The 15,722-nt window shown below is 38.8% G+C and overlaps 1 protein-coding gene across 1 annotated transcript in view; it reads right to left on the bottom strand.

The window, feature by feature from the left end:
• LOC126282194 (putative helicase MOV-10) overlaps positions 1-15,722 on the bottom strand; it is a 461,728-nt gene that overhangs the window by 106,592 nt on the left and 339,414 nt on the right. The window contains exon 13 of the mRNA XM_049981723.1: positions 13,352-13,477. Within this exon, the coding sequence (XP_049837680.1) occupies positions 13,352-13,477 (126 nt within the window). The remainder of the gene's footprint in view (positions 1-13,351; positions 13,478-15,722) is intronic.

The raw sequence follows: 15,722 nt of genomic DNA, 5'->3' as shown, positions 1-15,722 counted from the left end.
CCTTGGTGCCAATGATGGTCGTATGCGTGTTTGGCGCCGTGCAGGTGAGTGCCACAATCAGGACTGCATACGACCAAGGCACACAGGGCCAACACCCGGCATCATGGTGTGGGGAGCGATCTCCTGCACTAGCTGGACACCTCTGGTGATCATCGAGGGGACACTGAATAGTGCACGGTACATCCAAACCATCATCGAACCCATCGTTCTACCATTCCTAGACCGGCAAGGGAACTTGCTGTTCCAACAGGACAATGCATGTCCGCATGTATCCCGTGCCACCCAACGTGCTCTAGAAGGTGTAAGTCAACTACCCTGGCCAGCAAGATCTACGGATCTGTCCCTCAATGAACATGTATGGGACTGGATGAAGCGTCGTCTCACGCGGTCTGCACGTCCAGCACGAATGCTGGTCCAACTGAGGCGCCAGGTGGAAATGGCATGGCAAGCCGTTCCACAGGACTACATCCAGCATCTCTACGATCGTCTCCATGGGAGAATAGCAGCCTGAATTGCTGCGAAAGGTGGATGTACACTGTACTAGTGCCGACATTGTGCATGCTCTGTTGCCTGTGTCTATGTGCCTGTGGTTCTGTCAGTGTGATCATGTGATGTATCTGACCCCAGGAATGTGTCAATAAAGTTTCCCCTTCCTGGAACAATGAATTCACGGTGTTCCTATTTCAATTTACAGGAGTGTATTTTGTGGTCAACACAGTCAAAAGCCTTCATTAAATCAAAGAAAACACCTAGTGTTCTCAAACTTTTATTTAATCCACCCAAAACCTCACAGAAAAAAGAGAATATAGCATTTTCAGTTGTTAAACCATTTCTAAAACCAAACTGAACATTTGACAGCAAATTATGTGAATTTAAATGCTCCAGTAACCTTGTATATACAGCCTTCTCGATAACTTTAGCAAACACCGATGGCATAGAAATAGGTCTAAAATTGTCAACATTATCAGTGTCTCCCTTTTTATAAAGTGGCTTGACTACCGAGTACTTTAATCGGTCAGGAAACCGACCACTCCTAAAGGAAAAGTTACAGATATGGCTAAGTACTGGGTTTCCAACATCTTCCCTTAACCCTTTCTTGAACAGGGGTCTGACCTTGGCATACTTCAAAACATTGGGGAAGCATACCTGTTCAAAAGATTGGTTAATTATTTTAGTTAAGGGAGGTGCTATTATGCCACACACTGTTTTAATCACTTTAGTTGGGATCCCATTCAACCCACAAGAGTTCTTTCTTTTCAATGATAACATTTTCCACATCCTTTACTGTGTGACCTTTTTAAAATCCATAAGATACTCCACTTCTTGGTTGATTCCAAAGGGATTTACTTTGCTCTAATACATTGATATCTGACTTTGGCACATTTATGAAGAATTAATTTAAACACTCTGATATTTGACCCGGGTTTACAATAAAGCTATCATGTACTTTAATCCTAGATATTTCATTACTACTAACTCTAACAGCTAACTCTGATTTGACAACAGACCACACTGCTTTTGTTTTACTTTTATGTTATAAAATGAACTTCTTGTTTGACTAGCTTCACAATTTTTTAAACTTTATAATGATGAACACACTCAGTAAAACATCTGTTTTTATTATATTTCACGGTTCATTGTAGAGTTTCCTCTAAGTGGAAAAGTTTCATTAAATATTTTGAGAAAGCTACTTAAAAAATTGTTAAATTTACTATTACTTGAAATACAGCTGTTGTAAGGCTGTTCAGTCTACATCTACATCTACATGACTACTCTGCAATTCACATTTAAGTGCTTGGCAGAGGGTTCATCGAACCACAATCATAGTATCTCTCTACCATTCCACTCCCGAACATCGCACGGGAAAAACGAACACCTAAACCTTTCTGTTCGAGCTCTGATTTCTCTTATTTTATTTTGATGATCTCTCTTAAGTTATTCCTAAATGTAACTAATATTTTTTCATTGAAGTTCCTTTTCATATGGCTTTTGTTACATGAAATTTCTTTCTTAGTTTTTGGTAGTTCAATGAATAATGCAGAGTGCTCAGAGATTCCTAAATCTATACAAAAAATTTATAAACATATTCAAATACATAATTTGTTAGAATATTATTAATACAGGTAGCTGACTGTACATTAACTCTAGTGGGATGCATGAAGTTTATTTTGAAGCAAACATTTTTCATTAATTCAGTGAATTTGCACATGCTATTGCTCCTCTGAACCTTCTTATTTAACTGCAAAGGTTAATAAATGATGCATCATGGGTGAAGATCTTGTGTCACCAGCAGAAGTACGAATGAGTTTTAGGCCAAAAATTTTCAGACTGGACGAGAGGAGTGGTGGAGGTGGGGGGGGGGGGGGGCAGTGGGTGGGGGGGGGGGGGGGAGAAGGAAAGAAAAAGAAACATAGGGCAGCATGTTCAAATCATACAATATGTGGATGTATTTTGGAAATTATAAACGACCAGTGTGAGCAATTGCAAGAAATAAAGAATGTTCAAAATTTTCAATTCTGGTGGATGAATCGACTTACTGTTTTGTTGGCTATTAGCAGTGAATGATATGGATGAGAAGATCTTTCAAAAAGCTGAACAAAGTTTTTGAGGAAATGGACTTAAAAGAGGATAAACTTCTTGGAGAATGTAATAGAGGTGCTGCAGCAATCTCACGAAAAACACATGGATTTGGTATTTAGGTTACATCTATAAACAATGTTTTTGCATGATTTATTGTGAAGCTTTAATGGATAAGAAAATCAATCTGATTGGAAGTTATGCACTTAACAGTCATCTTTTCATAAATGTATATGATGAAACAAATTTTGATTTCAGTACATTTTTACTGCATATGGAAGTGTGATGGCTGTCAATATGATGAGCTCTGACATGGCCCTTAAGAGTTAAAAAATAAATTAATACTATTTCAGTTTCCAAATAATTCCCAATGTATGAATTTCTTCCAAAATGTGAAGTCACATTCAGATAAATATGTCTCTCCAGGGAGAAAGCACGTAACTGTTTTTGCACTGAGAAATAAAATTGTAGATTTTATGAAGCAATTATGAATTTGGGAAAACAGGATGCACAATAACTCATCTGAAACATTTTCATGTATAGGTGACTTTATTACTTATAGTATATTTCAGTTCAATAGAAATATTATAACTGATATGCAAAGGTTGGTGCTATCATACTTTTTGTACGCACTATACCAAGGATGAAAACTGAACAAGGTGTTTGTCTCAGTTCAGTTTGAGATATAAGAGTGGGTTGGAAATGTAGGAGATAGTAATTCCTGATAGTCAGCCAGAGCAGGTGTCCATGATTGTTCTGATTGTGTCGTATGAAGTAGTACCTGTGATGTGTGCAATGAGAGTGCTTCATTACATGAGCATAGTAGACATCAGCCTCTCTGTGTGCAAGAAACAGGAGCCATGTAGCAACAGAAGAACAGAAGTTATAAAGTACATTGGTGTTTGTGGTCAGTGACTGACAACTGCAAACATAAAGAGCACCAAGGAAGGGAAATCACAGTGATTAAGGTGATCGATCAAAATCAAAATCAATCATGTTTTCTTCACTGCATTAAGGAACTGCTCAGCTTAAAAAAATAAAAAAGACTTATATCTCATCTATTTCAAATTAGTCCTGAACCACCAGATGTTAATTGGCTAAACAAATGTTCACATTTAATATTTTTATGAACTAAGTAAGTGCTTGAAAACATTTAATGTTCTCTGTTTCAACTGAGCTACAAAGTCGCACGTGTTAAGAGGCTAAACAATTGTCATATTCAACATTGTTTTTGTATTGCTACTGAACTGCTTAGTTTTACTAAACATTTTAAATGTTGAGCCTTGAAATGACAGATGTTAATGTTTACATTTATTGTTGCCATGCTTATAAAAATATTATTTTGGGAAAACATTTTACAGTTTTTAAAAGGTATTATGTAATACATCTCTGTTTGGTAACATCACGTATTACAAACCTACTTGGCCAGTGAATGATGATCACCTTGGTGAAAGTACTTGTTATTAGTTAACTTGTTTCTAATTATAAACTGTTTGGAAGTTCAACTGTTTGCATATGTACAATGGCCCTTTCAGACCCACGCATCTCCAGGGCGGGGCAATAATAGCTGTTTCGCTACTCACTCTGCTACTTGCTTGATTGTCAGCTATTCCATGCTGTGACATCCCAGCTTGGAGAAGTGCAACTTGCCATTGAGAATAACAGGCATGACACTACAGTCATGCTTATGTCAGAGAGAGAGAGAGAGAGAGAGAGAGAGAGAGAGAGAGAGAGAGAGAAGATTCATTCTACTATTAAGATTGGTACAGAACTGTATTTAGTACTATCAAACTGAGTTTATGTAACATGATATCTAATGTTCATTGTAAATGTAGTGTTCGCTTTATCATCAACTGTAACGCAAAAGATAATGTGTCTCTTACCAGAAGAAATACTTTTTATCATTAGTAGAAAGTTTAGGTTTGATAACAGTTTTCAGATTCCGTCACAAATGCAGGAGGAGAGGTGCAGCAGTCCACCTCAATAAATAACTATACAATTTGTCTGAACAGTATTTCAAAAAGCAGAAGTGATGAGTTTAAGGGTAACAGTAATCATAATTTGAACGTAAACACGATTTCAGACATATTAAAACAATTTAATGTTGCTAGATCTGAATATGAAGCTTTTTGTAAACTCAAATCTACTTGTTAAAATAAAATGGTTAAACATTAGTTAAGTACATTTTTCCACCACAATCAAACCGAACCATTGTGGTAAAGGCCCAGCAGCACCACAAAAATAGTGATAGGAGAGTGTGGTTGATTGGGTGCAAGAACATATTACTAAAGTAAACTAAGAAGCAAGATTAAATTTTAGATGGTAATATTTCTCTTAATTATTTCAGACTGTCTATGAGGTGATGAAGAACCTGGAATGTTTAAGGAGGGGCAAGAGCTACAGAGAAGAGTGACAGAACCACAGGGAAATGTACTGGAACTGATTGAACAATTACGGCAAAATCCGAGAGTATGGAAGATAACAATTGGAAAGGAAGTAAGTTTTGCCACTGCTGCAATTTGTGCTGCTGTGGAGGATTTGTTACAACTTGCAGAAGGATCTTATTGTTCTTTGCCTACTGGTAACCAAGTTAGAAGAAAACACACTAGGTATGCTCTTTATACAAAACAACTAGAGGCCTTCGAGGGTTTGGAAAAAGGCGAGGAAGAGATAAGTGTGGGTGACCGAACCCAGAACAAGGTCAGAGTAATAAGCAAACCTACAGGTCTAGTGAGACAAGACAAGTTCTGTCAGCTGGTGAAGAGCACAATCTCACATAATTTGTTTGTGAAGTTTCCTAACTTGTTGCAAGGATTTCTGGCAGAGTACACTGATTATTCAGAGAGAGTCAGAAAAAGCATGTTAGTGTTGTGTGAAAAACAAATTGTACAAGATATTATCCCTGGTCTTAGGCCTCTATACAGAGAGAATCCTTCATTGTAAATTCCATGATATCTTGGCTCACTTAGAGATAATAGTGTGACATATTCAAGCAGTGAAATATGTAGATTTAAGAAGGTTAAGGTGGGTGCAAGTTTACAGTGGGAAAATAGTCAAAAAGATAAAGAAACTGCAGAGAGTTGGAATCAGTTCAATTGTGGTCGTACAGATCATCACCACACAGCATATCCCAATAGGTAGCCTGGTTTTGGACCCTACTCTCAGACAAAAGATGAGAAACAAATAACATGTTGGGATTGTTTCCATACACTCATCTTTTAATGGATCCTGACATAGCAACTGTCTTCATTCATGTGCAGCAACAATAAATCACCAGCTATGTGTATTATTTTTATTTAATTGCAACTGGTTGTTGGTGATACAATCCACCATCTTCAGGTCCCCCTGCAACATAGAGTGTTCACACTTTCAATGTGCATCATCACCATAGCTGTAACAAAAGGAGCAGAAAACACCAGCATCTATGGAACTTATCGTTTATTGTGTGTCTGGGTGCAACACAACTAATAAAAAGCAAATTAATAATTATTCTCCCAATGAGAAATGTGAAGGGTAGAACAGATCATTCAAGAAGAGAATAGAAGCTTTTGAAATGTAGTGCTAAAGAAGAATGTTGAAGAATAGATGGGTAGATTGAAAAACCAATAAAGATGTACTGAATCAAATTGGGGAAATAAAATTTAAAGGGGGTCTGGTTGACAGGACACATCCTGAGCTATCAAGGAATTGTCAACTGTGTAATGGAAAGAGCAGCGGGGGTGAAAAAACTGTAAAGAGAGACCAAGGTTTGAGTAGAGTAAGCATGCTCAAGTGATATGTCATGATGCTTTTTGTCAGACAGATTCATGTGGTAAAAATAGAATTCCATAACAGCAACATGATATCAATGGAATTATTTCTTACTATTTATCAACTGTCCACAAATAAACACAAAATATACAGGCTTAATTATTTGAAATTATTATTTCATGATTAGCTTTATTTGTTGCTCAATGTACAATCTTTGTAAATTTTGAACCATACTGAACTCTCAAGTCATCAAACTGCAACAATAAGACAACATATGTGTGAATCAAAATGAACAGAACATTTAAATTTAAGGACCTGCATTTTAATGCAAATGGCACATTTTTGTACTGAAGGTAACTATTTTTATAATGAGTAACATTAATATCATTACATTTCTGTTGTTAAAGATAGTCTAGTGTGTTCTCTTTTATATAGGAAATTACTTGAAAATGTCCTAAGAGGCAGAAACTAGTCATGTACCAATAAAATGAATACAGCAGAAAAATGCTACTATGTTTTAATACATTTCTTGTTGTGGTACCCACCATGAATAAATGGAATGCATAATGTCTCAAAAAGAGGTTATAAGGCGGACATCAACAAAAGCAAAACAGGAGTAATGGGCAATAGTCAAATTAAATGAGGTGATATTTACGTAATTAGACTAAGACTTTAAACTCTAAAGACAGTCAATGAGTTTTGTTATTTGGGTAGCACAATAACTGATGATTGCCAAATGATATAAGATAATAAATACAAATGGGCAATATCAAGAAAATCATTTCTGAAAAAGAGAAATTTGTTAAAGCTGAATGTAAATTTAGGTGGTGGGAAGTATTTTCTGAATGTATTTGTATGGTGTGTATCATTGTATGGAAGTGAAACATGAATGATGAAGAGTTCAGACAAGCAATGTATAGAAGCTTTTGAAGTGCTACAAGAGAATGTTGAAGATTAGATGGGCGCATAGAATAATTAATGAGATGGATTTGAGTCATACTGGAGAAAAAAAGAAATTTGTAGCACAACTAGGCTAAAATAAGAAATCAATTGACGGCACACATCCTTGAGATTTGAGGATGCATCAGCTGCAATGGAAGGAAGTATGTGCATGAGGAGGGAGGGGGATTTGCAGAGGCAGAAATAATGTGTGATTGCAGTAAGCAGATTCAAATGGATGCAGTGTTCAGTCGTTACAGAGAGATTATGAGGTTTGCACAGGACAGACTATTTTGGAGAACTGCATCAAGCCAGTCTTTGGACTGAAGACCACAACCATAACATTACCCATGCCAAATGAACCCTGATACACTTAGACACAGTGAAAGCTATTTCAGCCAACAACAATGCATTAATTACACCATTTGTTGGATTTGACAAAGGTTTAAAAATGATTTGTTCACAATAATGCATTTGGCATGGCATATTAACAAATTTCAAAACAATTCACCCAACCCATGAGAAAAATTCAATCAAATGATAAAAAAGTGTCCTTTCTCAGAGTAAAACTGCTATTGCAGATGCTGCATTATCAGCTCAATCACTTGCTGACTTACTCCTTGCAGTTATGGTAGATGTATCAGCATTAGAATTGAATTACAATAATGTGTACAACATGACTGGCAACCAAAAGTACCACTACCACAAAAAAACTGGACCATGTATTACCATAAACTCTATGCAGCCTATGTGTATATCGAAAAGTTTAGGCACATGCCTGAAGATAGACATTTCACCTTTATCACACATCATAAGCAACAAGTTCACCTTTCATCAGAATCTAGACACAGCCGAGGTTGTGGTTTTGGATTCCACAGTGCAGTTCACAGCAGATATTCAACATATCAATAATGAGATGAACTAACCAACAGAAACAATGTCTCCTTTTGATGTCATTATGAAGCAACTTGTCTTCCTACCACTTGGCAAAGCTCATGACAGAGGTAATAAATTAAAGACATTCCTTGAAGCATGTCACATCTACTACTCTATCATTTTTAAGTACCATGGCTAAACTCAGTACTACTTTGTGGACCTACCATGTTGCAAGTGCGACCAGTCATTACGACAGAATTCTGCCAACAACCAGTTTACTCTCCCCTCATACTCTCTCATTAGAAGTATGGCATACTATACAACTGGTGAAAAAGGTTGCCAATAGATCAGGAAAGATTGCAAGACATTTGTGTGCAGGAGCAATGCTTGGCAGTGCTACAAAATAACTAGATATGTTACAGTCCAACTGGGTACTTCCACCTCACCAAGTCAATATTTGGTCATCTTCATATAAACATTGTTGGACCCTTTCCACCACCAGAAGGATATCAACACTATCTGACAAAAATAAACAGTTTCTCTAATTAGTTGAGCCCCAAATGATGAAGGATGCAAAAGCAACCTCTTTTAAGATACGCCACCTTTCATTAGGGTAACAATTTCAAGTCATAGTTTTTTTTTATAGAACTCTAAACATGGCTTAGCATAAACCAAATTAGAATCTAGCTTACTACTTCATTGCTAATGTCCTCATAAAATGATTCCATTACCACATGCTATGCCAGAGAGCATTGCACTGACAGCCTTTGTACCGTCAATTATGCATTCAAACAGCATTTAAGGAAGATATGAATGTGACAATGGCTGAACTAATGTATGGACAAGGACAGCAAGCACTGGAAAATTCTCAACACAGATGATACAGTATCACTGAAGCTACAGACTTTGCACAACATCTACACTCGCAGATACTCAGTCTCTGCTGGTTGCTTCAAAAGAACGTACTATCCAATGACCATTCATTTTCTACTATTTGCATTCTTGTAACCAAGTTTTCATCTGATACAGCACCAATCAAAACCCTCTCCAATTATCACAGTACTGGTGTGGTTTTAACAAAACATTCTAAATTGACATCAAAGGGTCTTCTGTCACAATATTCATTAACTGACACAAGCTGGCCATAACCCCAGCTGAGACTTACACCAATTCAGAGTCATCATCTAACACCAAGTAAGTATCTGTTAGTGATTCTATGAGGGCACGACATGCACCCAGTCACCACTCCTTCCTTGTGTTACATATGCTACAGTATCAATTGACATTTGGGGGAGAGGAGGGGGGATGAGTTATACGGACAGCAAAATCATTAGTTACATTTAATGTATTGTGTAAACACTTCGATTATTGGCGTTGATCTCTGGATTTTGAACACGTGAATGATATATACTGGGGTCCAAAATTGTTGCAAGCTTACATATACTTTATCACAAAACAGTATAAACAGGTGTTAGTAAAGTAGAAACAACATAAAGAATACAGAACATAATCAACTGCAACATATAGTTTGGCAGTTTTTTTTTTTCCCCACCTTAACAGATTTGCACACACATTCTGACACTGGTTAATGTGCTCAGTGCGGGGTGTGACCACCTCTGGCACCAATACAGGCCTGACAACAATGGGACACACTGTGAATGATGTCACCAATCTCATGTTGAGGCAATAATGCCCATTCTTCCTGCAGAGCTGCTCACAAGTCTTGGAGAATGGTTGGTGGATGCTCACGTGATGCAACCCATCTCTGTAGTGTGTCTCAGACATGCTCTATGGGATTCAAATCAGGAGAGGGAGCAGCCCATGCCATGAATGCAATATCTTCCATTTCCAAAAATATATCAACCACCCATGCTCTATGAGGTCGTGCATTTACCATCCATCAATACAAAGTCTGGGCCCACAGCAGCTGTGCATGGGATCCTTAGATCTCCTCACAATACCTGACAGCAGTTAAATCTTGCTGATTCACACACACAGTTTCATGAATCGGTGTTCAAATGGTCAACAAAATCCCTGCCCACACCATTAGGGATCCTCTTCAATATCGGTCTCTTTCCACAATGTTTGGGTCATGAAAGCATGTTCCATACGTTCTCAAGATGCGAATCCATTGACAATCATTCTTCAGACCAAATCGGAATTCAACAGTGAAAAGAATATTGGCCCACTTTTGACTGTCCAGGTGGCATGTTGATGGCTCCACTCTAGACTTTTCCTTCTGCAAAGACACACCATAAGTAAACAGATACCAGGTCTCCAACAATTAAGGTCACTCTGCTGAATCTTTAAGTACACTGTTTGCCTCAATACAACATTTCAGGGGCTGCTGCGAGGTTGGATGCCAGTTGCAATGCAGTAGTAAGGTGGTACTGTCTTGCCCTTGCAGCCAAATAATGGTCCACTCCTTCTGATGTCACATGTGGTCGGCCCTGTCCTGGTCTCTGAGATACAGTTTCGGTCTCTATAAACTGTTGACTCATCCAAGAAACAACAGAACGATTCACATTAAGCCATCCGGCCTCATTATTTTGCAACTCTCCTGCTGCCATTCTTCCTATGGCCCTCCACAGCACCTTCTCTGTGCCACACTGCACTGTCTGTGACTGTGTACACAGTGAATGTGGACACCACCCCATTTGATAGATGCCCTTAGATGTCATTACTGGTGTGGCTGTCCATTGATCAGAATTTCATCTTCCATGCAGAAAACGATCGTAATGACACCTGTTGATGACAATTTGTATGATTATATCATGAATTAGACACAGAGCAGGGAAATAGCAGTTTGTTGCTTTCATTTTGGACTCCAGTTAGAGGTACTTTTTTTGTTGACTGTTGTGGCATGCAATCAGCCATTAATTAACCATTGCATGTGGTGTTAAATATGCCATATTTTTGAGCAACACATATGTACACAAAGTACCATAGATTTTACCATGAGAGAGAAAACTTAGGACTGTGCAACGAGCACCATATAGGTGCAACTATAACGAACTACTTTTGCAGTGAAAATTAAAATAATGTATGATTCAAGATAGAAAATACAATTTATTTCTAAAATTCTCATCGCCTTCTTCTGTTTTATACTTTAAGTTGTAAAATGACTGTTGAAAATAATTAACAAGAAAGTTGAAGGTTTTAAAGCAAATGCTTCTTTCAAAACAGTTATAGCAGTAATCTGCAGGTTGTCAGAGTAAAGCTGACGTAAGCAGTATCCTTCGTTGAAATTTAGATTAAAACTGGTGTACTGGACTAGGTCTTGAACCTTTTGATTGTTGTGGGTAAATGCTCTACTGATCACGCTAGCCAGGCATTACACATTGCTCACTCTCAACGCTATACTTCCACTAGTACTTCTTTGCTACCTTTCAAATTTTACAGACGTTCTCCTACATACCTAATGGGACTAGCACTAACATATTGCAGAGAATTAGCTTAGAGACAGCCTAAGGAATCTTTTCCCAAATTGAATTTCCACTTTGCAGTAGAGAGAGTGCTAGTTTAGAACATCCTGCCACATAAAAACTACGTGCCAGATTGTATTTAATCACGCATGATCATATTAATTAAACTTTAACTAAAATAAACCCATCAATCAATGGAAAATAATGGAATGATTTCAGGATTAAAGGAGATCATTCACAAAAAAGCAGATGTGCTGAGTTGCTGGTAGGTACATACAAAAGAAAGAAAACTTGCTAGTTAACCTTGGATGAGCTAGAGTAAAATAAAATAAACACACACACACACACACACACAAACACACACACACACACACACACACACACACACACACACACACATGCCTGAACCCCTACATGGTGCAGCTAAACATACAGTGCCAATGTTAGTTTTTGGCAGATGAATACAGAGGGGGTTAAAGGACAGTACAGAGGAATGGGAAATTGTTGGGTGGAGTGTGGAGGGACTGTGAGTTACCTGAGATTGAGGCCAGCATTACGGGAGCACAGCATGTATTGTAAGCACAACTCCCATTTGCACAGTTCAGAAAAGCTGATAGTGGAGGAAAGGACCCAGATGGTTCAGGTTGTGCAGCAAAGTTCGAAATTGAACATGCTGTGCTCAGCTGCTTGTTGTACTACTGGAAGGTCAACTTTGTTCTTGACAACAGTTTGGCAGTGCCCATTCATCCTGGTGGACAACTAGTTGGTAGTCATATCAACTTAAAAGGCTAGCAGCGTTTGCAACAGAGTTGGTGTATAACATGTCTGCTTTCACAGGTGTCCCAAACACCTGATGGGGTATGATAAGCTGTTAGGACTGGAGTAGGAGATGCTGGGTGTACAGATTTGAGTAGGTCTTGCACCTCTGGCAATAGTCTGGGAATGAGAGTGGCATAGGGACAGACTAGGATGTTGTCTAGGTTGATTGGGTGATGGAACACCACTTTGGGAGGGGTGGGAAGGATCCAGGGTGAGATGTCCATCCTATCAACCCCTCCCAATTCACATCCCCACATCACCTTCAGCAAGTTTTGCTTCCCACCAGCCACCACAATTGTCTCAGCCATACTCCTGCCACTCCTCCCTTCCACATTCCTAATCAGTAAACCAGTCACCTACCTCTGAAATGCTAGCCCCCCCAACTCCAGCTCTCTCTCTGCCTCCTGCCTCCCTTTTCCTCTACCCAACCCACCTGACACTAACCCAACCACAAGCAGTCCATCTGCCGAAGAATAACATTGGCACTGAGAGTCTAGCTGCTCCTTGTAGGGGCTAAGGTGTGTGTGTGTTTCATTTTACTGAAGCTTGTTAAAGAATAACTCCTAAATGCAGCAAGTTTTCTTTCTTTTGTGTGCACCTATTGACAGCTCAAAGCTTCTACTTTACAGTGTTATTCTACAGTATTTACATTCTACAAGAACTTTGCCACAACACTTGCTTAGTTCAGTTAGTTAAATTCCTTTCCTATATGCCTGTCTCCTGCTCAGTTACTGTTCTGTTAGGTGATTATTCATCTACTTTATGTAAATATTTGTTAACATAAATAAAACATATTTTAACAAACCACTTACAATTAGGTACAAGATTCATCCATATTATAATGAAAACTGGTGACTATAGTGGCTCTTTTGCCTTTTAGAATACTTGCTATTTACTTTTAGTTTAAAAACCATTCCACAGTTACATAATCAATGATCACTGTGTGTTATATTAAAGTAACAAACCTGCCAGCAGTGATAAGAGTTGAAACAACCACATTTTTCTTTAACACCTCTTCAAGTGAGTAATAAAATGCTTTCTCTTCTGTATCAAAATTACTGCTTGCTTTAATCTCTTCAGGTATATTGTCACTGTAAAAAGAGGACAAAATGCATTATGAAAATAGAATTATACCTTGGTAAGAATTATACTAAACAGTAGCCTACAAATTGATTTCAGTGGCTTGAAAAAAAGTGTGTTATTGGCTGGTTTTTATTCACGTATTTGACTTAATTCTTCATACTGACTGAAAATTATACTTGCTTGGAAGCAAATGCATGATACGCATGTACATGAATTCAGGCCCTAAAAATCTTTCAATTTTTTGGAGATATTTCTTGTTAATGCAAACAATATCAAGGTTTAACAGCTAATCTTCACCCGAGTCAAGACATGATCATTAGTTCCTGATATGTTTCCTTCACAGTCACATTGCTTACAATTGTTTGTTTTACCAAATTTCCAGATGCTTTGTTTAATTTGGCAAATTCTATCATTTCTTTATTATTGATTGCTTGAGACTATCACCTTATGGTTAAAAACTGGCTAATCTTAACATGTGTTCTTTACAGTAAGTAGCAATCTGTCTTTTCCTACACTGTTGAGATTTACTTTCTTTTTCTTTTGCTTTCTTCCTACATGCAAGATCATGAGTTGTTATCATAATGCCATTGTTCAACAATTGTTGCTTTCATCTAGGTCTGTGTAATCTTCAAACAATGGAAAATCCAGGATTGAATGTAACAATATTGAGAAGGAAAGTTGCGACTCACCATACAGTGTAGATGCAGAGACATGATTGGCACAACAAAAAGAATCACACAATTATAGCTTTCAGCCATTAAGGCCTTTGTCAGCAATGCACACACACACACACACACACACACACACACACACACACATGCAATTTGCACACATGTCTGCAGTCTCAGGCAATTGAAACCACACTATGAGCAGCAGCACCAGTGCATGATGGGAGTGGCGACTGGGTGGGCGTAAGGAGGAGGCTGGGGTGGGGAAGGGGAAGGATAGTATGGTGGGGGTGGTGGACAGTGAAGTACTTCACAGTTTACACAAAGGGCAGAAGAGAAGGTGGGGGGGGGGGGGGGGGGGGGAGTAGCGGAAAGGAGAGAAAGAAAAAGAAAATAAAATACTGGGTGTAGCAGTGAAATGATGGCTGTGTAGTGCTGGAATGGGAACATGGAGGGGCTGGATGGGTGGGGACAGTGACTAATAAAGGTTGAGGCCAGGAGGGTTACGGGACCATAGGATGTATTGCAGGGAAAGTGTAACAATGAAAGGTCCAGCACAGAATAAAAGCAATATGGGAAGGATAGTTTGCTACTAAACACACACAGGAGGCATTGCATAGAAGACAGGTACAATGAAAAAGAATGCTAGAAATATTCAGCTACTGGACCAATGTAAGTCTTTTATCAGACAGAAAAGTCATACAAATTTATACAAGTCAACTCACATACAGATGGCCACTGTCATCTCCATGTGCTAAGGCCTGACTCCGAGTGTGTTTATGGTGAGCACCAACCTACCTGGAATGGATAGTGGGGATACAGAAGCAATGTGTGGTGGACAAGTAGAGGGTTACCAAGTTAAGAGTGATAGATGATGCTAGTGCTGTGTGGAAGCATGCAGGGACATGGAGGGTACAGGATACTGGATAGGGCTGTTGAGTACAACATTAAGAGAATGTGCTTGGAGGAGGAGCGAAGGGGATGAGGGAAGTGATAGAAGTAGAGACAGCGAAAGGACTATGCAATTGCAATGGTGGCACCATTCCATACCGAGAAGTTTTGTTCCATGCAACCTAGCCACCCATGGTTGTCACACATGTAGTGACAAGCAGTCCCTCTCCAGATTTGCCAAGGATCTTACTGGAAATTATCCTCCCAACCTTGTTCAGAAACAGGTGTTCCATGCCTTGCCCCCACTCCCATCCGGAAATGAGCACTCATCTCTTGCCTCAGTACCATTTAAGACTGAAGCAACTGGTCTCTGCCTGTCATTGTATCCTGAAATAAAAAATACCCTTCCAACCTTCCCACTGTGGTATTCCACCACCACCCTGCCTATGCAATATGCTTGTCCATCAATACTCCACCCCTGCTCTGAACCTCTATATCCCTGTAACAGACCTAGATGCAAAATTTGATCCACACTCCTACCCCTATCACCTCTTCCAAGCCTGTCACAGGCATCTCATACCCCCCGAAAAACAGGGCCACCCGTGAAAGCAGCCATGTGATTTACCAACTCAGCTGCAACCACTGTGCCACATTCTCTGTGGACATGACAACTAACAGATCATTTGAAACTTCC

Source organism: Schistocerca gregaria, chromosome 7 (assembly GCF_023897955.1).
Source record: "Schistocerca gregaria isolate iqSchGreg1 chromosome 7, iqSchGreg1.2, whole genome shotgun sequence".
Classification (NCBI taxonomy): Eukaryota; Metazoa; Arthropoda; class Insecta; order Orthoptera; family Acrididae; genus Schistocerca; species Schistocerca gregaria.
This window is presented reverse-complemented; position numbering and strand designations above follow the sequence as displayed.